This window comes from Polistes dominula, unplaced genomic scaffold (genome assembly GCF_049000335.1).
Source record: "Polistes dominula isolate Pdom_NZ unplaced genomic scaffold, Pdom_raw_medaka contig_16, whole genome shotgun sequence".
NCBI classification, from domain to species: Eukaryota; Metazoa; Arthropoda; class Insecta; order Hymenoptera; family Vespidae; genus Polistes; species Polistes dominula.
Window position 1 is genome coordinate 1,886,743 of NW_028301040.1, and position 24,833 is coordinate 1,911,575.

General features: G+C 37.3%; 1 protein-coding gene across 8 annotated transcripts in view; it reads right to left on the reverse strand.

Moving 5' to 3' along the window:
- Tet (tet methylcytosine dioxygenase-like) overlaps window positions 1-24,833 on the reverse strand; it is a 95,121-nt gene that overhangs the window by 66,597 nt on the left and 3,691 nt on the right. For 5 of the 8 annotated variants that reach the window (XM_089174627.1, XM_089174630.1, XM_089174633.1 and 2 more), the window contains exon 2: window positions 14,243-17,176. In XM_089174627.1, coding sequence (XP_089030753.1) covers window positions 14,243-15,376 — 1,134 coding nt within the window. In that variant the 5' untranslated portion in view covers window positions 15,377-17,176. Of the gene's footprint in view, window positions 1-14,242; window positions 17,177-22,164; window positions 22,369-22,460; window positions 22,601-24,833 lie in introns of those variants that run through there. The other 3 variants (XM_089174634.1, XM_089174635.1, XM_089174631.1) reach the window with 3 other exon arrangements.

The window sequence follows — 24,833 nt, forward strand, 5'->3', positions numbered from 1 at the left end:
ACCGGCAATCAGCAGCATTGTCGACATAATTCCTGGTGCCGTTGTCTCACTCGATCCCAGCCGGCTCTATTGTTCACCTCGCTCCTTTCAGCGTTCCATCTTCCACCGACAACCAAGACTTTGTCATTTACCTTAGGAAGGTGGAACTAACTAAGAAAGAAAGAGAGAGAGAGCGATAGCGAGAGAAAGAGAAAGAGAAAGAGAGAGAGATAGGTAAAGAGGAACTAAAGGCTGAAGCCCCTTTTTAGTTAGCCAATTGGTGAGTCAGAATTAGCTCGCTCGAAGAAGAAATTAAAACTGAATTAAAATCAGTTTCGTTGCGGTGAATTGCTTTTCTCAATGTTTTTAATTAATAAAGGTAAGAAAGTAAGATTGATTAAATTTCATTCATGGTAATGAAAAAAGAAGAAAATAAAAGAAAGAATTATGAAAAAGTAGAGACAGACAGATATACAGACAAACAGACTGACAGTCACAGAGGAACTGTCAAGCTTCGATGGATGGAGCGAAAGTAACGAGATTCGCAGTAGGGTAGGAACGCGAAGGGGGTTGGAATCGTAGAAAAGGGATGAAATGATGCTCCACTAATTCCGTTATGTCCGCCATCGATGGTATTCATCGGGTTCCCCGGGCATTGTGCGCATTCTTTTTTCTTCATGCACACACGCAGAAACACATACATATACACACACACACACAGATGAACAATCAAACACGATTTCTGTGGTACACGTGCGCAAAAGTAGAAATGCATTTTCGGTTCTATGATAGATAGCAATAAAGCTAACCGCTTTGCGTTTATGTGTTTTCGCATACACACGTGTTCCTATGATGCATCAGTGTACCTACCTATATATATATATATATGTGTCTGTATATTTGAGTGGTTCATCACGTATGTATATAGGACAGAGGGAGCAGCTGTCTGACAGCTGTAAGGCTCTTTTTACCTGTTTCGTCCAACATACGTAAATGTATATGTGTTATACTTGTATATGTGTATTGAGTCTGTCGACGAGTAGAGCGTCCAGTAGATAGAGTACATTAAGAAGAAAGAATTTAAAGCGGTTCGAGAACGAAACGTTGAGGAATTATCATCCCTGCCAATGTATTGAAATAGGTACGCGTGTACAGCAAAGATATGACTCAATATTGGTTCAAAATGTGTAAGAATATAATATACGTCGTTATTATTATTATTATTATTATTATTATTATATCAGTAGCTTTATTAAACGTCAATGAAAATTGTTTAATATTTTATCTTAGAATCGTATTACACTATTTGTGATATACTGATATAAGATTTATGTTACACGTGTGTTTATGTTATAAAATACTTTCCGATAAATTCTTCTTTCTCGCGTTTCTAAATTTCGTAGAAGAAGAAGAAGAAGAAGAAGAAGAAGAAAAAGAAGGAAAAAAAATAAAAAGAAAATGGTAAAATAGGAGACCGAATCAGAATCGTGGAAATAAAATTTCGGTGAAAGTAAATTTACGCGACTACGACGACGTTTTCCAATGTAGGAAGAGAGACGACGCGGAATTTCGCCAGCCGGGGTGCCTTGAATTTCCCTTTCACGGGATTCGTGCGCGTACTCCTCAAGGTCTCGCCTTGGCTTCAGGGTCGATGCCGTGTGCAAGGAGAGAGAGAGAGTCGCGAAGTTTCTGTCTATCGATCCGCTGTATCTTCGACGCACTCGCAAAACGATGCGTCGTCTATAAGGATTCACCAATCGTGATCTCTCACTTATTTTATTTACGAGAAGAATGAATAAAAAATGAGTATATTTAAAAATAGACCTAAGTAATAGAATATGATAAAATGTTTCAATACGTAATTTCAAAAAGCGACATTTATTTTTAGGAAAAATTACAATCAGAGTTATCTCTGGAGCAGCGATAACGAAATCGACAATTTTTGCAAAATTGTTCGACTAGTTGAACGAGAAATAATTGCGTCCTATTTGATTTTCAATCGATTGGCCGATAAAATTGACCGAACCATTGGTATCGGAAGAAACGAAAAAAAAAAAAACAAAAATTGCCATTAACTGTCAATACCCTTAGGAATGGAATTAGAAAATCCTTTTGGGTCCTCGTTAAAAGGGATTAAAAAAAAAAAAAGGATCGGTGGAAAGTCGGAAAATCGTGCCACGATTCTGGGCATATTCAATGAAGCAGGAACGGTGCCCTCGGCACCGTGGGAGCGTGCTCGGCACGCATATAATGCGCGTGCAAGGCCAAACGTTGCGTACGCACGATATATCCTCTAACGTATACATGTATCTCCATAAACCTACGTGTATTTTCGTACGTATATACATATATACATACACACATGTATATATATATATATATGGCGTGAGTCACGGAGACGTCGCACGCACGCACACATAAGTATATATACTCACATACGAGGGATACGTTGCACGAGGCTGCAGCTCAAAATCGATATGGCGAATCTAGCCGGATTATATCCTTTACGGGGCTTCGCGCAATGCTCGCAATCCTCCGTAAACCGCGACCACAGTTTAAACCACGACGATATTTAGCACGGTCGTCGCTATATCGACAACATCGATTTTCGGATTAGTCGTACGGCAATTGACTCGTCGATACGCATATGTATATATATATATAATGTGTTTTGGTTCCTTCTCACGATCGAACTGATATTGAAGGCCTACTCGATCGATTTTTATCATATGGTTTCACATTTTTTTTTGAGGGTCACCGAACTTAATGTTCATAATACTACGTACAATACACTTACGTATTCCAATCTATTCCTATGGTTTTTTTGTTAAATTTTAATTGGATCATTTGAAGAATATCATAGATTAGATATTTAATGTCAAATTGACATCACACAAATGATCGGACGTATTATCTATTTTAAATTCTTTTAAAACGAATCGAAATATAATGAAAAAAAAAAGAAAAAATAAAAGAGTAAAGAAATAATGAATATATATATATACACGTATCGATCCTAAGGGTATCCCTATAAAGCGTAACGCTTTGAAATCGAAAATGATATCGTTTCTCTTGCGATGTATCTCAACCCCACCGAGTGGTTACATGGTGAACAAGCAAGCAAGCAATCGTGCGCTCGCGCTCACGACCCACTGGCCGGTAGCAAATGCGCGCGAGCGTTGCGTATTTTGCATTTTTCAACGGTAATTGTAGAGGAGTACCTAACGTTATCATTAGATGCACGTGAAGAATTGCACGTGTGCGTCTGGGTTTTGAGTTTATATATGAGAAAAGGCGAAGAAAGAATGAAAAGAAAGAAATATATATATATCTATATATATATATGCATATGTGTGTGTGTGTGTGTGTGTGTGTATAAAAAGTGCGTGATAGACCAACTAATGGCGCCATCGTCAACGACAACGACGACAGTTTCCAATGGTCGAGGTTAACACGAGTAGAACGTACCATTTGTATTTTTCCCTCGCGAGTTCTTGGAAAATACCATGAAACTTCAGGCAAGCAAGCAAGCAAGCAGGCAGGCAGGCAGGCAAGCACATTCGCCATGTTCTTCTCATCGTCCTTGTTCTACCACCCGATATCAACCCTCCCACATTCCCCCTTCCAATCGCTTTCCTTTTCACCGTCACGCTTTCATCCCCCTTCGTCAATGATCGTTCGCGTTCGTTTGTACGTCGTTTAAACAGAATTTTCTTTTCAACGTAGCTTTGAAAATTTATTTCATTTTTTTCTCTTCTTTCTTTCTTTCTTTTTTGATCATTTTACAACGTAAATATATTTTGCAAAAGTAACGTTTGAAAAATGTCTATTATTATTTAACATTATAATATATATATATATATATATATAATTAGTGTTATTAATATCAGATTGTGTGTATTATCTTTGCATATTAGTAGATTAAATCTTAAGTTCTAATTCGTTGTACAAAAAAAAAAAGGATGAAAATTTTGTGATATCGATTACAAAAAAAAAAAAAGGAAAAGGAAAACAAAATTAATAATAAACTCGATATGGGTTAGTTGGTACGTAATATCGAAAATAATGTGGACCGCAAAAGGGTCGAACGTTATCGAGTATCGGTCACCTGTGACCTCCCTTCCCTGCTAACGCGTTAAATTTTCACCGCGATCAAATTCAACGATAACAACATTGATCTCTTGTAAGAAAAAAAAATAAAAAATAAAAAAGCAAAAAGAAAACTAAAAAGAAAGCATATATCATAATTTATTATCGATTCCTACAAAATCATGGGGAAAAAAAAAAGAAAAACAAGAGAACAAAGAAAGTAAATGTATTAATTAACCTCTTACGTATCGCTAAATTACAATATGTAATAAACAATGTAATAAACAATTCTCTTACGCGAGTACATTGAAATGAAGTTATTAATGATTAAATTATAATTTTTCTTAAAGACATAATACACACATATTTTAACTTTGACAATTTATGTCAATAATTAATAATACAGTTGGTAGACAAAAGGTGAGTGAATGAGTGAGGTAATAGAGTGAGCCATTATAGTACCGCGTTGTACAGAAAGATGACATCTGTGAAAGCCCAAAAAAAAAAAAAATGATATCCGTAAAAGCTAAAAAAAATGACATCCGTGAAAGCCATTATAGTGGCGTGTTGTTCCTAAGAGAGATTAATCCTTCAATCTTAAACGTTAATAAGTAATAACGTAACGGATATGTGGTATGAATACAAAAATACAAAGAAAAAACCACGATAGTGGCGCGTCCTTCAAAAAAAAGAAAAAAAAATGACAACCATGAAAGCCACTATAGTAGCGTGTCCTGCCTAAGAAGTTAAACCTTCAATTTTAAATAAAGTAAATGAAGTAAATATAACGGATATGTGGTATGAATACAAAAATACAAAGAAAAACATTGCACACACACAAAAAATTGTATAACGATACAGAGAGAAGAAAAGTAGAAAGTAGAAAACGAATGAAGAAGAAAAAGAAGAAGAAGAAAATAAAAAAGATGTCGATAGAAGAGATGAGAGAGAGAGAGAGAAAAAAATGCGTGTAAGTGGCAGCTAGCTAGCTAGCTAGCTAGGCCGGCGAGTTGTGCGTTCGACGGGTCGATCGAATGCGTGTACGTTTGTCTTCTTCTTTCTTCCTTGCTTACTTGCTTGCGTGCGTGCGTTCGTTTGTGCGTGCGAGGGTGAAACCAGAATGAGAAAGAGAAGAAACTAACGAATAATAAGAGAGAGAAAAAGAGAAAGAGATATATATCCGCATACGCGTGCGCGCGCGTGCACCTATATAGCGTATATTACGGGGAGGCTGTGACTCATCCTGTGGGAGAGAGTGAGGAAGATAGGAGAGGTGGTGATGGTGGTGGTGGTGGTATGGTGAAGGAAGGAGAGACGAAAGAGAGAAAGAGAGATAGAGAGAGAGAGAGAGAGCGTGTTTCCGTGGCAGGAAGCACCCGAGTGGGGGCGGGAATCGATATATCGACTCGAGAAACGCTTCTGCCGTCGACTGAAACTGCGTAGCTTCAAGGTTCGTTCGCTCTCCTTCCTTCCCTCCCCCCTCATCACCGCCAACCCCCTTCATCCTTTTCACTCTCTCTCTTTCTCTCTCTTTCTTTCTCTCTCGCTCTTGGTGTTTCCTTCTTTATCCCTCTTTTTAACTGCGTGCCTTCTAGCACGTACCGAGCTTTCTCCTTTGGATTCTTCGTAGAGTTTCGTCTTCTTCTTCTTCTTCTCTTTTTCTTTTTCCTTTTCTTTTTTTTTTGTCTGTCTTCTTTATTTTCTTCTTATTCATCATTTCTTTTGTTCTTTTTTTTTTGGTTCTTCTTCTTCTTCTTCTTCCCTCGAATTATAGTCAAAAATCTCTTGGAGAAATTGAGAAATCCGCAAAACAACTTAGGATCTAACGGGATTTTAGAATTTGTTATAAGTAGGATGAGAGTTGAAAGAGGATAGAGAATGTGTACAAGGGAAAAGAAGGAGGAAGTCACGCGGAAAGATTTTCGATTATGGTCCCGGAGACAGAGGGATAAATGAATTATTGTTATTATCGGGGGGGGATTGGGCCGAGTTCCGGCCAAGGAAAAGCGGTATTGAGTTACGAAAATTTTGGACAAACCTTCAGGAAAGGATCCATACTGTGTCCATATACGTGATATTACGTCATAAATGTTCGGATGTTTAAATTGCTGGTGGAATTATTTAATCGATACGTTATTTCTTTTGATATATATATGTTTTTTTATGTACTGTTATTTATTTTTAAATTCGTCTCAAGAAATAATATATTTAACACTAGATATACCATTATTTTCTTCAATATACCTATTTCTACCACACTAGTCAAAATGACTGGTGTATAAAAAAAAAAAAAGATGCTTTATGAAGCTTCCAGTCTTTGTTTATTCTTAAAAAATAATAAAAAAAATGTTTAACAATAATAATTTTAAATTAAAAAACGTTTTAATTATTTACAGAAATCGAATGTTACATGAAGTAGAAATTTGAAATTAAAATGGCGGTCAAAACCAGTCAAATCTGGCATATCTAGTGTTAATAGTTATTAATTTATCAACATTTGGAAAAGAATTAAAGAAGAAACATATATGAAATATTTTTGTGTTAAGTTTTAAATTTTAGAAAAGAGTTTTTCCTTTCGATAATGGATGTATGTAATAACGAAAAACTTATCCTCCTGAAATTAACGCGGCGAGATAACGCGTGAAAGGGTTACTTTTCGTACCATAACGAGTACATTTTTCACGACTTTACCGAGGGTCTGATGAAAAGTAATATAATTACCTTGGTTACTTCAAATTGAATGAGAATATTTTAATAAACGAGACACGAAAAGTTAGCCCCCTTATATACTATACCCACTTGTATTCTACGAGCATACACCTAGTTTATTTTTTATTTTTTTTTTTTTAGTTCCTTTTGCAAATATCTTTCATAGTAAATAGAAAAAAAAGACAAAACAAAAATTTAACATCAGATATACCAGATCAGTCGTCATTTTGATTGGTTTTGACGCCATTTTTATTCCCAATTTCTACTTCATGTATAATAACATTTGATTTCTGTAAATAATTAAGCGTTTTGTTATTTAAAAATGTCTATAAATTCGTTTATCTATTAAAATTGTTATTATAAAAAACATTTTTTGTTATATTTTAAGAGTAAATAAAGACTGGAAGGCTTAAAAAACATTTTTTTTATACACCAATCATTTTGACTAGTGCGGTAGAAATAGGTATACTGAAGAAAATGGTGGTATATTCTAGTGTTAAAGAGACCGTATTAACATAATTTACATTGTTCGATAGTCAAAAAACATAAATAAATAAATAAATGTCGATAAAAGTAACGAAAATGAATTAGACAGAACGTTTTATCAAAATCCATAAACAAATTTATAATAATTTGAAATAGAGACAAAAAAAAATAAGAAAAATCATCCAAATTCGATGTTGACGCGTCTCCAAAAAGATGTCTTCTCGATAAACACACACACACATCCACACATCCACAATATACACATATACAAACGATATCTCGACGTATATTTTTTTGTTCGTAGCAACGAATAAATCGTCGCGTGCGCCGTGAAGTTTTTTAAACGGCGCAAGTTTCAAAGTCCATCGAATGAAGGAAGAAGTGTAATAGTAGTAGTAGTAGTAGTAGTAGTAGTAGTCGTAGTCGTAGTAGTAGTAATCGGTTCACCGCTTGACGTCACGCTACTCGCCGTGAAACGATTTCTTTTTTTTTTTTAATTTTTTTTCTTTTATTCTTTTTTCCTTCCCTTTCCCTACCCTTCCACTTCTACTACTGTACTTCTCTTCTTCTTCTTCTTTTTTTTCTCTTTCGAGATGAAATCAACGGCACGGACGCGTAAAGCTCGACAGCTAGAAGCCAACGGCTACGCTTAGTAGTAGTAGTAGTAATAGTAGTATACGGAGCTCTGCACGTAACGTGTTTTATCAATGAAGGTAGTTACTATCTTTTCATTACGCGCGCTATGATATGAATGGCGACGCGACGATAGCGTAACTGACCCACACGCTTCGCATACACGATGTCGTTTACTATAACTCGGACCACTACTCTCTTTCTCTTTCTCTCTCTCTCTCTCTCTTTCTATCTATCTCTGTCTCGATACCAGATAACCTGAAACTCCGAACTGGTTACAAACACACTACGTCGTATATTACTACTCGTTTCAAAATGAATTTCACTTCCATTCATAGAATTTCGTTAAAATAAAACACACAGTAAGAAGATATATTAACCAAGTGTTTATTCCAAGTTATTAATAACATTTCACAAATATTTTCACAATGATATTCTAATTTTTCTATCATTTAATTTAATACGACGAATAAATTGGTCAATCGATAGATAGGTTTTTTCTTCTTCCTCTTTCTCTTCTTCTTGTTTCTAGTTACGAAATGACACATATTCGTTCGCGTGACATTTTAACGAAACCAAAAGGAAGAAAGTAATACTTTAGCCCATTTGTGTGGATAGAATAAGATCAACGGGTGTCGGATTTCGAAAATCTGGATCGTTCGATATCCTTTCTCTTTTTTTTCCTTTTTTTTTTTTCCTTCTGGCATACATATGTTAATATCCCATCTGTCGTTTTGGTTGTATACGACGATCGTAAGTATTCGGCATGAAAGGTTTTTATTTGCAGACCTCGATAATGTCGATAAATCGGTCTCCGTCTTTATTCAGAACATATATATATATATATACGTATGTATACGTATTATAACTACGAACGAGTTTGAACGGGGTAGTGGGAAGTGGGGGGGGGGTAGAGGGGGAAGAAGGGTGGTTTAAACTAATCCTGAAATATACATCGAACGAATACGCGTATTATTTAAAACGAATGTGTGTTAGATTCGTTGTGAGTTTCAAAAAAAGGATATCTCGAGGACTCGAGTTACGAACGAGAGTTTCGATCGTTTCTGTCAAACAAATCCTACTTTTCGTACCTGAAAATGCGATATTCTTGTTGAACAATTTGCGAAGGTTTATCTTGAAAAATTACTAACGAAATACTACTGCTTTAAAATCAATGAGAGAATAATATATATATATATATTATATATTTCGTTTGGAAAATAAATGACGAATATATATATTCGACTGACAGAAATAATAAATATTTTTCTCGAAAAATTCCTCCCTCATATCTTTCGAAAGAAAGAGAGAGAGAGAGAGATGACAATCAAGAGAAACGAAAAAGTAAAAAAAAGAAAAAAAAAACCTCAATCCTCCGTATAAATGTCAACTCTGAAATTGTACAAACGTATACAACCACCACCACCAACAAATGTCCAATCTCTCTTTTCGGGTGAATTTCATTTCGATATTTCGATCGAATTCCAAGCAAACTACGATGCGGCTAACGACGATGATGACGACGACGACGACGACGACGACGGTAAAGTAGATTTCACAGTTGGCTGATAAAGACTCTCTTTTCCATCCAGTCGATCCACCATCGCAACCATACCGCACCCATCCAACAAATTCCCCCTCCACCCCTCTCATCCCTATCTCTCTTTCACGTACACATCTTTACGAAAATCTAACGTCGTCGCATGCACGAAAAATAAAAATTTCTTTCCTCGTTTCGTCAACTTGTCGTACTTTAGTCCCCTCCTCCCTCCCTCTATTCTCTCCCCCCACTCGCCCCCCATGCTTATTCCCCATATACCTTCGTAGTCCCTTTTACTTTCTCCTACCCCATTTCGATCGTTACTCGCGCGAATTCTACGTCATTTTCGCGGTTTCCATCCTATTTTCTCGTCCTCTTCTCGTTCGTCTTTCAGGGCAAAAGGAAAATCAAGTTTTCCACTTTCCCTCCGTACGGGAACCTTTTAACCGTCGAGGATGATGCTGAAGTTGGTGTTGGTGTTGGTACTGGTTACGGGGGCTACGGAAAGTATAACGGGGATGGTTATATCGGGTAGGGATGAGAGAGGAGGGTGAAGGGAAAATTCGAGGTCGCGCGATATTTCGAGGAGAAATGGGCTAGGAAGTGGAGCGTATCCTGAAACTTCCGCGCTTGGCTCGATCGATCCCACGTGCCACTCGCGAATTTTCTTTATTTTCATTTAAGTACAACGATACACAAGTAGTATGACCTTCGACCAAAGCTAACGACATCTTATTTACGAAATGATCTATAAAAAGAAAAAAACAGAAGTACGTATGTATTTGAAACGAGTTAAGATTAAGAACGAATCATATCGATTTATCAATGAATTGAATTAGAATTGTGTTATTTAAATAAAAAAAAAAAAAATAAAAACCTTTTTTTTTTTTGGTATATTTGACAATTTAACGTGAATTATTGTTGAGTCGTTTTAATAATATCAAAGTACAATATAAAATCGTTATTTTGAATGTAATTTAAAGATGGTTTAAGCGTTACACGATTTGAAAACTTTAATAAAATAGATGGAAAGAGAGAGAGAGAGAGAAAAAACAACAACAACAAGAAAAACAAGGAGAAAATTACCTTTTTGGTGGAAGTACACGCGATCATGATATATCGCATTTCGAGTTTACAAGATAAAGTATATACTTGCGTCGCGCGAGAGAGAACCCTCTCGTTCCGTCGACGCGAAACGAGTTAACGTAATCGAGTAGGGTTTTCGGTTCTAGTTTCTCGATAAATCGAAACTGTACGAAGCCCGTTAAAGTACAGGACGAAAGAAAGAGGATATGCCGAGCAGCCAGTGTTCGATTACGTTCAACGTACTCGACGACGTACTCTACATTGGCTAATGCAAAGAAACACACAGAAAAAGAAACAAACAAACAAAAACAAAAAACAAAAATAAGAAAAAGAAAAAGAAAGAAAGAAAGGAAAGAAAAAGTGGGAGTAACCTCGCAACTTCAACATTTCGAATGCTTTTTGCGTTATTCGGACCGTGATAACCGCAACGATAACCGGATACAATTCTCGACTCCTCAGGGTTATCTCACGACAGGCCAATCAACTCGGTCGGTCTTCTTCGTGCGAGGAAAATAAAGCACCAACTTGGACTTCGAAGCTCGTAGATTTGCTTTTGGTTTAGAGAGAATGATCACGAAACTGGCATTATTTTACGAATTGGATATCGTACGTAATTGTATTTTGTAAGAAAAACTATCCATCGACCAAAAGTATTCGTTAATAAATAAAAAAAAAAAAATAACGTAATAATAAACGTAAATACGAATCATTGAGAAAGGAAAGTATTTAAAAAAAATATATATATACTTAATAATATTTTATACGAATAAAAATAAATAAATTGTTTAATTAATCCTGTTTCTCTGTGCAATTAATTAATTATTTGCGTTGAAGTTTGACTTGTTCTTTGGGTTACACATCTGAACGATGAAAATGTACCATACATGCTATAAGAGAAAAAAGAAAGAGAAAGAGAGGATAATGCTTCGGTCATTGCACCCTCTTTGAAAACAACGAAGAAACGGACCAAAACAATGTGGAAAGACGATAAAAATCAGGCCATCACTGTAGGAGGGTGGCCTCTCGACGGCAGGTGTACGATGAACTCGAGGGTAGAGTCCTCTCGCACGAAGAGAAAGACAGCAGGGGCGAGAGCTTTCCCTCGGGATAAAGAGGGTGTTAAGTCCTAGAAGGATGTGGGTTGTTGTGACGGCGATCCTATATACATCGGTCTTCGACTTGCAACCATCTATCATCTACGAACCTTTATCCTTTTACTTTTACTTTTCTTTCAACCCTTTTTCTAACACTTTTCTACGATGATACCATTCTTATTTTTTCCTCAACTCGTCGATCAAACAATCATGAACATATCGTACTTTGATATCTAAACTACTATCGACAGAATCCTAAGAAAATGACTCATGCTGTTAATGTGAATTCTATATAATAACGTTATTTATTAAAACCAATCTCTTATCTTATTTATTTTAATAAGATATGACAGTTTATTTCTCTCGAATACCATCTATATTGTTTCTATTAGTTTAACAAATGATTCTACTATTGATTATCGTTAACAGAATATTACGCTATTTTCCTTTTCCCGTTTACCGTTATCTTGTTCTCACTCTCGTAGTCTATTATGTTAATAACTCTCGTTGTTCAATCGTCTGACTCCAACATTCAATCGTAAAGAATTTGTACTCTATTATATATTTCATACCTAAAGTTATATTTATATAAAATGAATAAATGTATTTATCTATGGTAGATAAATCATCGTTTATACATATACGAGATAATTAACCGAACATAAAAACAAACAAACAAAAAAAAACAAATTCGAAGAAATTAGATATCGTTCGAAGACAATTTCGAAGTAATGGTAAACGATGCTTCTTTTTCAAAAGAGAGAAGAAAAAATTCGATTACAGTCGAAATTACAATAGGAAACGTATCGAACATTATGCGTGCAAAGAACCGATCGGACTTCTTGCATTACTTTCAGACGGCTGGACTATCATCATCGGACGGAACAACAATTTTCTCCTTCAATCGTATCACATCACGAGACCCGGGAACCCTCCCTCTCTTTCTCTCTCTCTCTCTCTCTCACACTGCCTACGCACGAATCTTCAGGAAAGTCACGATCACCGTCGCCATCGTCATCATCGGCGTCGTCGTCAGCGTCGTCCGTCGTCGTCCGTCGTCGTCGTCGTCGTCGTTGGCGTCGTCGTCGTCGAGCAAACGAATGAGTCATTCGTTTGAAAAGAGCAATGTGCGGGAGACGAAACGTTTTAACAACACCTCGGATCGATTTGCTTGGCACGTTCAAATTTTTCGATCAATTCCTCCTCTTCTTCTTTCTTCTTCTTCTTCTTCTTCTTCTTTATCTTCTTCTCTCTTTACTGATTTCAACAAGAGAGAGAGACTTTAACCTACACACGGTTTTCATTATTTATCTCTTGGTCGTTCATAACGAAGCTCACTCTATTAAAACACGACTCGACGTTATCTTTTAAAGTATAAAGAGAGAAAAGGAGAACTTAAAAGAAGTTTTGTTGTATCGGCGAACAACACGGTTTGTTTCCCGAACGAGGCGGAGTTCGATGAGCGATTATTATGACCCGCGGCGAGCCTTGAACTTGCCCTGCGATAAGCCAAACCACTTCGCGCCGAGCTCGCTGCACTCGTTGTTGCAGCTTGCATCCTATAGTATATTCTTCTTAAAAGCATACCAGACTAAAATCATCGATTACTTTCTTACAATGTAATTCTGATCATTATAATATATGAATGATGTATATTCCGTTTTTCTTTTCTTTTTTTAATTAAAAAAAAAAATAAAACAAAAATGAAGAAAAATAAAATAATACAATGATTAATTTATTACACGGGGGTGTATACTACGTGATTTACTAAAATAATATATCTCTTATGATTTTTTTTTATTATTTCTCACGCAAATTGCACCAATAGCTATACATCCTACGATAGTTTTTTTATATCCCGTTAAAATGATTAACAAATGTTTAAATAAAGAAAAGAAAATGTTGAATTCCAAATGAAATCAGACCATGGTTCATAGCCATCGCTACCGAAAGCAGCCAGTCAACCCACCAACCCTCTATTCAATGTCACTACAATAATAAACCACCTCGCGGTTATCTGTATTTCTGTATTTCCCTCTGGGATTCTCGGCACATCCAGGCATCGGGGCCAAGTTCAAGCTATATATACCGTTCTATAGCGTGGGTTTATCCGTGTTTATACCACCCAACCCTACTGTACTCCACACCCTGTTCTATACACCTGTGAGCACACCACTCGCGAACAGAACGACAGAATTTCCATGGAAGGAGTACATGAACTCCATGTACTTTACACTCTGTTATATCTGAATTCTTCGATCTATGGAAATCCGATCTTCAAGCGTTTCTTGCATATATTTACGATACACGCAATTCGCGAATAAAATGATAAGTATGTTTCTTATTATGGATCCCTTAAATATCACCTGCTACCACCCTATTATTTAAAATTGTAGACCTTGAACATTCAAGAAAGAACTGGATAAACATGATATGGAAGAGAATATATTTTCTATAATAAACCCACACAAGAATAATATTATAAATCGAGTTAACATTCGGTTTCATGATAGAAACTGTAAAAAATCTGTCGGGGAAAAGATAAAACAGAAAAATGACCTCGCAATAAGTCAGTCCAATCTTGAACAGATCAAAATCCCAAGTGAAGATATTAAAGATCACTGACCTTTTTCTCCGTGAGTTTCTCGCACCGCCTCATTTTGCAAATCTGATGACTCTTATCGTTCCTACACGGCGCGCAATCTCCACAGTTGTCCTTCCGTTGGCATCCGATGCATTCCCCGCACCTTTTGCGTTTCTTTTTAGCCGGTTTATCACCAAGGCCACCGTCACCGTCAGCATCACCCATTCCGCCACTCATATGATGAGGACCACGATTGGCGGTAGATGATACTGCCGCTACTTGACCAGAATTCTCAACGCTACCGGGACCACCACCACCACCGCCACCACCACCTCCTCCACCATCTTCGGATTCCATAGAACCAGCACGTATTTTTCTTCGTTCTTTCTTACGCCCATCGATGCCGATCGCCCTCGAAGTTGGCGAGGAGTCGAGAACAGTCGACATTGGATTTTGGAAGTTAGCATGATGAAGTTGCGGATACTCCGGTTTGACTACGGTCAGGACAGTATGATGAGGATGACCTGGAGGTGGTGGGAAAGCTTGGACGGGACTAGAACCGAGCAGTTGAATGTGTCTCTCGTCGAGTATCTGTTGTTGCAAAGCTGGTACCTCTCTCGCTTGAACAGGTGCCGGTACCAGGGGATAACCGACGGTACCTCGATGAGGATGAGGCGCGGGTAAAGGTGTCCCTAGAGTATGAAAACTGGGCAAACCAACGGCTGACGTGACGGGTGGCGAATGAGAAATGGATGCTGGTGACAACGGGGTTAACGCAGTCAATTGGGGCTCGGATTCGCTCGGTGCGGTAAATTGACTCGCGAAACTTGGTAAACTTTCACCGGTCGGTGGTGCGGCAGATACGATGCCGCCGGCATTTTTCGACTCCCAAGGACGATATTGGTTAGCATGAACCACTTCGCCGCGGACGTCGATCAGCCGACCTGTCAGGCCCTCGTAATATTCCCAGGACGGCGTAAGGCCCAGTCCAACGTCCTGGGAATGAAGGGTCGTCAAAGTCGTAGAACTGTCCATCGTGCTGTCCCCGGCGAAGCTGCTGAACGGTGGCAGGTGCCGAGACGGATCACCAGAGGTTGGCGAGGTCGCTACCGCCGCCGGAGGGCTCGGTGCTACCCTCTCGGTGGCGACGACCTCCTTCGTCACCTCGGTGCTCATCTTCCCCGCCACATCATCCTGTTTTTAACGCTCCTCCCGCGTGAGCAAAGCTCGACTTGATCCCAAATGACAATTCTCCTTGTATCTCTCTCTCTTTTTTTTTTTTTTTTTTTTTTTTTTATATAAGTAATTTTAATATCTAAAGAGAGATTATTTTGTGTAGTTTATTGAAAAAAGAAAATGTGCACATTAGTAACACTTACAATCTTTCTCTCTAACTCTCTTTCCTGGATCTCTTTTGTTTGTCCTTCTTTGCTTTTTCCTTTACCTTTGCTAATTGGATATGCACAAGTCCACAGAAACTTCGATTTCGTTACCAAAGAACATTTGACGGCACTAAACTTTGAAGTCTCGGATCGGAACCGAGTACCTTTCAAGATTCACTTCTCTTACTTATATAACTTTTATTTATATAAATTTATATAGTTTACAAAACACTGCGCGGATAATTTTCACTTATGGAAGTCTCGATGCTTGTCTCTTGTTTCCTCTCCAGCGATCCCATTCGTACGATAATTTGAGCAGCAGCACCCCTACCACCACCACGATCTGTGTACGATCTGTGTACGATCTCTGTACGAACAAGTCTTTCTCCCTGCCGTACGCCGTATTTACGATAGCTTTTTTGAACTTGAAGACTAAAAAAAAAAAAGTGTCATCAACTTTGAAAAAGTTGGAACTTGTACTCTTTTTCCAGATTTTGAAAATCTCATCCGAGAAATTATAGTAATTCAAATTTTTCCCGGGTCGTACGATAATTTTACGCTCCTGTGTTGATCAAACGAACTAAAATCTCTGGGATCACTGTTCCTCTCACTCTCGCTTTCTTTCTTCTTCGCACTTGGTCACTTTCTTTTGCTTAGGAAGTATCGTTAGTCACTGAGTGATTAGTAGAAAAAATGGTAGATTCTTTGGTTTATGGTTTTGTTTCCTTCTTCTCTTTCTCTCTCTCTCTTTTTCTATTTCTCTTACTATCGTTTTCTGTATACTTTTTTGTTCCTTTAAATGTACGTACAACTGTTAATCGCGATTTTCTATTACCTCCACGTCCTCCTTTCGATTTGGCACTGACGGATTTTTATTTGTGTTTTCTTTTTAAAATTTTATTTATTTTTTTAATTTTTTATTATTTTTTTTTTATTTATTTATTTATTTATTTATTTATTTATTTATTTATTCGTAATGTATATGTATATGCTTTTGCGTTTTCGTGTTAGTATGTATTTTATTTCTTTATTTTTTTTTTCTTTCTTCTTTTTTGTAACTTTTTATCGTTTGTACTCTTTTTCTCAGATATATTTTTGTACACTAGGTAGATATTATAAACTTTTCAATTCTTGCTTCTCTTCACTTTCTGCCACTTTTTCGTCTTCTTCTTCTTCTTCTTCTTCTTCTTCTTCTTCTTGTTTCTTCTTGTTTGTCCTAGCTTTCCGCCACTTTTTCGTTTTCTTCTTCTACTTCTTCTTATTTCTTCTTGTTTTTCCTCACTTTTCCCCACTTATTCGTTTTTCTCTTGTTTCTTCTTGCTTCTCCTCACTTTCCGCCACTTTTTCGTCTTCTTCTTCTTCTTCTTCTTCTTCTGAAACTAAGCTCTTGGTATATCTTCTTTTTATTTTTATTTTTTTTTTTGTTTATTTTAATTTTATTTTTATTTTTTTATTATTTTTTTATTTTTTTTTTTTTATTTTCTTCTTCTCTTATACGATATAAACACACTAATTACTTCTTTCGCGCTTCGTAAGAAAATATAAATCACTTGAGGTTAATGCGGCTTGTTAGAAGGCGATTGATTTGTACGATCTGAAACAGAAGAGATAAAAGATGGGGTGAGTGAGTTAGTTAGGGGTGGGGCGGGGGGTGGGGGCAGGCGGGCGGGTGGGGGAGGTTGTTGTGGAAGTGAAAGAAAAACGAAAGAAGGTACGATTTATAAGAGTGTAACGTTTCTTTCTTTTACTATCGTCTAGTCTCTTGTAAAACCCGCGTCTAACAACAAGTCGTTCGCTACTGGGACGTAGAATAACGTGTTACAGTCATCCAGCTATATAACGTGACCATTGCTGAGCCAAGGTTACTATGTACTACGTTCAGCGTGCATGCACACCTACTAGTCGCACGCTTTGATATCCACAAATGTTCTGCCCTAGTCCCTACCCGCTTCATTCACGTTGCCTAGCGCGCTCAACAACGATGGCTACGAGCTTTTCGTATTATTGGACCTTCTCCACCTACGGACAATTTATAGTCTTCGTATTTTATTTATCACGTTCTCTTCCTACTCCACCTCATTCTCCTAACTGTTGTATTAAATTCCTTATTTTCTCATTTGAAAAAAAAATCTTACCCGACAACTAAATCAACAAAGATTTTATTACGTATCTAACAAATGTTCGTGCGTCAAAAGAAATTATTATTATTATTATTATTGATGTAAAATATATTTCAATCGTTAAAATATATTATATAGTAATTATTAATATTTCCTAATATATCATTTTGTTTATTTAATAATAAAAATATATCCTTAGTAGTACAAAATATTGAATAATATTGAATACACGTGTATTTAATATTAAAAAGACATTTAATTTCTTTTTAAGATTAAATACACACGTATTCATTATTTTTTCAATATTTTTTTTTCTACTAGGGTATTTATAATAACGTGTAGTGATATATTTAGCGTTTTAGACGAGGAATTTTAATTTTTTTGTCTTTGTTTTTTTTTTTTCATTTATTCACTAATTATCGTAACAAAATTTGTATGCTTATCTACGAGATATTAGAAAGGAAGAAAAAAATAAATAAAAGCACGAAATGATTTGTGAATCAGAGATATGTTCGTTAAAATGACGATTAAAACGATCGGACATTTTAACGCAATGCGCAGCTAAAGTATAAGTTTCGATCGATTTGTACGTCGAAAAGTGTGCGTGGAGAACTTGCTTATTCTCGAGAGAGGTTCAAAGCCATCGTTGAAAACTGGTACGACGGCGGGCTTCGTAAAATATCGACCGCTGTTTGGTTCTCTCTTTCTCTCTCTCTCTCTCTCTCGTTTCGTTTCTCACTCACACTAACTCTCTTTCTCTTGCTCTCTCTATCTCTCTCCCACTTTTCTACCCCCACCACGTTACTCTTCAGTCGTTCCGTTCTCTCTCTCTCTCTCTCTCTCTTTCTATGTGCAAGCTCGACTCGTGCCATGTATCACATATAGAGAAAGAGAGATAGAGAGAGAAACGAACTGGAGCTTGTCACGTACGCGTCCACGTGGCTGCGCGTAAGCGAATACTCACACATACGTATAAAGAAATAGAGAGAAAGAAAGAGAGGAGAGAGAAACTCACACATTTGAAATCGCTAGTCGTGTGTGTGTTGTATGTGTGACACAAGCTTTCGCACGGTTCACGAATACACTGTGCTCTGGGTACATACATTGAGCGTTCTCGTTATCTCTCTCTCTCTCTCTCTCTCTCTCTTTCTTTCTCTATTCCATCTTCTCCCTTCTCCCCGAAACCCCCTCTCTGTAATAGCTTTACAGCTGTGGACGTTGAAGCTTTCGCTATCGCTGGAAACTTGCACTGTCGTTCAGCACTTTCGCTTATGAAACAGCCGCTTTTGCCGTTGCGCCAGAAAAAGAGAGAAAGAGATGTACGATGCGAAAAAGTTCCGAACGGAAATTGTAATTTCGTGTTCGATCCTACGAATGGGAAGAAGGGTGGGAGGGAAAGGCAAACTTTTCCTCGCTTTTTCTTGTTGTTTTTATTTTATTTTTTTTTTTTTTTTTTATTCTTTTTTTTTATTTGAAAAGTTTCTTTTGAAAATGAATTAGGGCTTTGATTGGTATTTTATATTTTACGTTCACAATGATTAAGTGTAGTTTATTCATGATATGTAAGATTTGAAGTGTCTTTTGGGGAAAAAAGAAAATAATCAATCGGTCCGATCATTTTGTGATTTTTCTGTCGATGTGAAAACACCTTTAAAGGTCCAGCTCAGGTCATAGGCAACTGAACTTTCCTGACGTTCATAAATCGTCTAGACTGAATACCGTGAACTTTAGTCTTTAAAGGTCGCGAAACTCGGCTCTCCGATAGCGAGCGCATAAACTCTGGATAGTGCCGTTGTTCTCATTTAAAAAGGGTCATTTTGTATGCGCACACGGAAGATCCGTTGCACACGTGGCAACGAAAAAGAAGATGAAGAAAGGGAAAAAAAAGTAGAAAAGAAAGTTTCGGAGGTCTGCTCGGCGTATGCGCTTTTTTAAAAATAGCGCCGAAGATTAATATTCCATCCGTCTAACCTAAAAAGTTCGGACTACTTCGTTTGGTTAAATTGGTCACGTGCCAAAAGTTTTGATACTTTACGATATATATTATTCGGGCACGCAAATTAAGCCAATTTTGATAGGGAACGTTATAGATGATGACTTTAAAAAAAAAGATACATGTCCGCCATTTGGTAGAAAAGAATAAGAAAAGATGGCGAACGGAGTGTATACCTAAAATCTCAAAACTGGATCTATGAAAAAATTGTATCAAACTATTGTAAATTCATTAATCATTTTATGAGATAAAGAATTAAATGTAACAGAAAAAAAATCTGATTAGTCATTGTCGAAGAAAGCAAAGAAGAAAGAGAAAAAGAAAGTGATGTCTTCGTTTATTTTTCTGTGAAAAACGACCGGATGAAAAGTGAAAGGTAATGTAAAAAAAAAGAAAGAAAGAAATAAAGAAATAAAGAAAGAAAGATAGAAATTCGGAGTAATGGCTATACAAGAAAAAGTCGCTTGAAGGAACGCCCGTTAGCGGACGCAGCTGGTCCCACCGTTGCACTTTCGTCGAATCGACCGTACTTTACGCACAAAAATTCAATACCGCTTCGCGCGTTGCGAAGCGGCCCATAGTGTACGCTCCGTCTCGCAGTGTATACCCGGTGCGACGAAACGATACGACGAACGGAGAAGTGAGAAACTTCGTTGTCTTCGTCTTCGTCTTCGTCGTCGACGTCGACGTCGTCGTCGTCGTCGTCGTCGTCGAGACGGAACGAATTCTTTCATTCGCACGGCCCTCTCGCCGAAGCGCAGGACGCAAATTCCAAGAAGCGCGTATAACCAGCTGCGAGATAGAGAAGATTCCGCACGCTCGGAATTAACATCTCGTCTCGTTTCGTCTCGTTTCGTCGTGTTCGTAAAGACCGAAAGACGAACGAATGGGAGCGTCGTGATCCAAAACATCACGTATACTTAAACAGAAAACACGTACTGCGCCTGCGTCAAATCTAGGAAACTAAGACGGAATCCCGCCGTTTTTCTATCTCTCTGTCTTCCTCTTCCCGTTTTCTATGTTTTCACAACCCTACGAGAGCGAGAAACAATCGTTTATCATTTATTTTTTTCTTCTTTTTTTTTCGAATTTTCGTTCTCTTCGTTGCAAGTCGTACGAAGTAGTCACGTGAAACGATTCAAACCGACCAAACGTTGGCTTGATTAATCCTTAACCGATATCAAGAGGTCATGGCTGAAATTAAATCGAGCGAGTAGAAAACGAAACTTCTGAAAGATTTTCTTCGCAATTTCGTTACTTCTTCTATACGACTAACTTACAAAAAAAAAGAAATAAATAAATAAATAAAGAAAAATTGGACAATTTTTCTGAACCTACTTTATATGTATCATATGTGTATGGGAGAGGAAGAAAAAAAAAACTAGGGAACAAAGATGGCCGATATCCGGAGTGGAACACTATGGCGTCTTTCGTCGCAGCGATTCCATTCCGATTATCTTCCTCTTTCCGCGAGCGTAAATCCTGGATAACGATGTTCCCTGTTTTTCGCTAACAGTACGACGCTCGCGCTAATTCCGGCGTTCACGGTGAAACAAAAATGGCCAATGTTCGTTCGTTCTTTCGTTCGTTCTTTCGTTCGTTCGTTCATTCGTCCTCCGGCCATGCGCTTGCTAGCTAGCTTCGAGAAAAAAGAAAACAAAAATAAGAGAAAGAGAGAAAGAAAAAGGATAGAAATAGTGAAAGAAAGAGAAAGACAGAGAGAGAGAATGAAAAAAAAAGAGAAAGAGAAATACAGAGAAAGAAGAGAAAGAGAATGAGAAAGACAAGAAGAAAAATAGGGGAAAAAAAAAAATAGCGTTCTTCTCGCGGCGGCCCATGAACAAAAAAGCTCGGGTACACTTTCGCCGACCTCGTGGTGCTGCGGTGGAGTCTCGCGACAAAGGCTGCTTGATTCAAGGTCCCACACACACGCGGGCGCGGGCGTGCTCGCGCGCGCGCGCGCGCTCTTACGGCGCACGCATGCACGCACGCGAGAGAGAGAGAAAGAGAGAGAGAGAGAGAGAGAGAGAAAGAAAGAAAGACGTGCACACTTGTCAGAGCCGTAGCAAAACTACGCGACGCCCTTCTTGCACGAATTTTTCGTGACTTTTTCCCTTCATCGGGTTCGATCTGACTACTTTTTATCAGGGGAAAAACATTTCTCAAGAATCTCGACATTTATTCTTTTTCGACACACGTATGCGACTAATTTACGAAGAATCAATTATCCTTTTATGAAAATGAAAAGGACGTATAAAAAAAGAAAAAAAAAATATATAATGTACTTACATTCCACGTGATTAGTAAAGAAAAAAAAATGTGTTCGATGAAATGAAAAATATCCTAAAAGTTATCTTCTAAATCGTCGTTATAAGTATAATTTCAAATTTGTTTTTTTTTTTTTTTTTTTCTAATCGAATCTATCTATATATCTTAGTATGTAAAGTTTACAAATAATAATAAACAAACATTAATCTCAAGATCATGAGAAACGATGGCAATCGATCGATCAATTGTATCCTTGTGTACGTGTACTTGCTTTCGTCTCTCTTTCGTCGTTGATTAAACATGGATAGAAGTCTCCTTCTTCTATTTTATTTTTTATTCTTTATTATTTTCTTTCTTATTTTTTTTTTTTTTAAAGCAAACGCGTTTATTGTCACGAATATAAGAGCTGGCGCGAAGCGTCAAACAATTACCGCCCAGGCCGATAATCTTGTCGGTCCGTACCGTGGCAACGATATTACTTCTGATCCAGCACTTACTTCGAACGTAACTACCAGTTAAAGCTCTCCGGCAACTACCTCTTCACAACTCGACGTAATGTCACCAACACAAATGTATTACACATGCCGCTACGTCTCGTACCAAAATACACACATACGCGTACTTGCCGGCACGTATAAGTAATATAAATATACATACATATATGACACACTAAACTAATATACGATTAATGAGAGACATCTTTCTGACGCTTAACCCACTAAACCCTCCTCCTACCTTTCCTCTCTCTCTCTCTCTCTCTTCCTCTTTCTTTGTGTATCTCCTTCTCTCGCTTTACTTTTCTCATTTTTCACGAAACTTTCATCCCCCAATACATTTTTCCCTCAAATTTCACAACACCATGCTTTTTTACAGCACTGTACACACAATGTGTGTTAGTATATATATAATATATATGTATATACACATATACAAGTGAGTGTTTACCGGACTCTCGCATACGCACTTCTCTGTCTATCTCTCTCTCTCTCTCTCTCTCTCTCTCTCTCTCTCTCTCTCTCTCTCTCTTTCTCTCTTGATCCCCTGAATGTCGTCGTGTGCGCAGTTTGTATATATACGTACGCACGTGCGCGCGGGATATACGTACGATGTCTGACGCATGCGCGTGCATGCGTCTCTCCCCCTCACACTCTCACCCTCTATGGTATCACTCTCTCTCTCTCTCTCTCTCTCTTTCTCTCTCTCTTCTTTGAGATCCCGCACTACGTCGTCACGACGTTACGAGCGTCGTGTACGAGCTGATCACAGGCGCGTTCTCCATAAGTAAGAGAGAGAGAGAGAGAGAGAAAAAGAAAGAAACGTACACATTGAAAATAAAAGAGAGAAAGAGAGAGAGAGAGAGAGAGAGAGAAAGAGAGTGGACGACACGCATCGTAAAGCGTACCTAGCTCATGTGGACGACGGCGTAACGGTCGAAGTAGAGGGAGGACGGTAAAGAGGGGTGTAAGGGTAGGAGAGAGGGCTTCGGACGTCGAAGAGAAGGAAAAGGGAGGGAACGGGGAAAGGGACGTTACGTCGAAATCACCCACACTAACGCGCGATATCGGAAATGATATAAAATTGCGTCGAGCGCGCCGCTGATATTTAAATTGGTTCGCTAAACCACGGATTAATGCGCGCGACGACGCTTGGAACCCACGCCACCATGAGCGGTGGTTTAAAAAAGATCTACTCCTCGCGACAAAAAAAAAAAAGAAAATATAAATAAGAGAGAAACTAAGTTAGATATATTTGGGAATTTTTTCATTCAATTCGATTTGAGTTTGTACGACATTGGAATAATTTCACGTGTTTCTTGTTTCACTCTATGGAAATTATTACTATATAAAGCTACCTTAATAATTATTATCGAATGAAATTGATCATTTGGTGTAGATTAATAGGATATAAGACGTCGGTCATATTTTTTGTATGACTTTGTTAAAGAAACATGATATTTGGGAGAGTATTGTACGCGAATGAAGTCTCAAAGTAAACGTCAGACCACCGTAACATGGCAATATGGTATACTGTTGTTAAATGTAATTGTCGAGAAGCAATTGTAAAAGAATATTTTTTGGTAACAACATATTGCATATGCAATGCTAATAACTTGTCTATTTTTTTTTTTTTTTCAAACAAATAATCGGAAAATTTAACATACGATTTGGGCAAAGATTGATTTCCTTATTTTTTTTTTTCTACTCCCGTTATAAATTATTTTTGTGTGTCATTTCTGTATCTATAATTATTAATATTAGTATTATATTGTTATTATAATATTATTATTATTATTATTATTATTATTATTATAAGACACATTGGATTAAAAGAACAACGTCATCGTGAAAGAATAAACGAGATAATGATTAACTAGTAACAAAGGTGAAGATGATAAGCGTAAACAATAACGCTTGTGTAGATATTTTTCCTACATAAATATACACCGAAAAGATGATATACACAATTGTATTTCTAGACAAATAAAAAAAAAATATATATATATATATATATATATATATATTTTAACCGAACGATTAAACGATGTTTTCGTTCTCTCGCAGTATATCGCAACGAGGTTCGACGATACCGCGATTCGCAACTCGTTCATGGGAACAAAGAAGAATACTCGCGACGACGACGACGACGACGACGACGACGATAAAATCGTTGTACTCTCTGGTTGATCAACGAATAAGAAGTAAGATAGAGAGGAACGAAAAAAAATGGGGGAAAAAAAATAGAAAAAAAAAAAAAACTCTGATGGAAGAAAAAACAATGGTCATTTTTTTTTGACGGACATAAAATGGAAATGTTTTTCGGGATGAAAAATTTTCAAAAGGAATTTATTCCTTTCTATCCCATGTTGATTT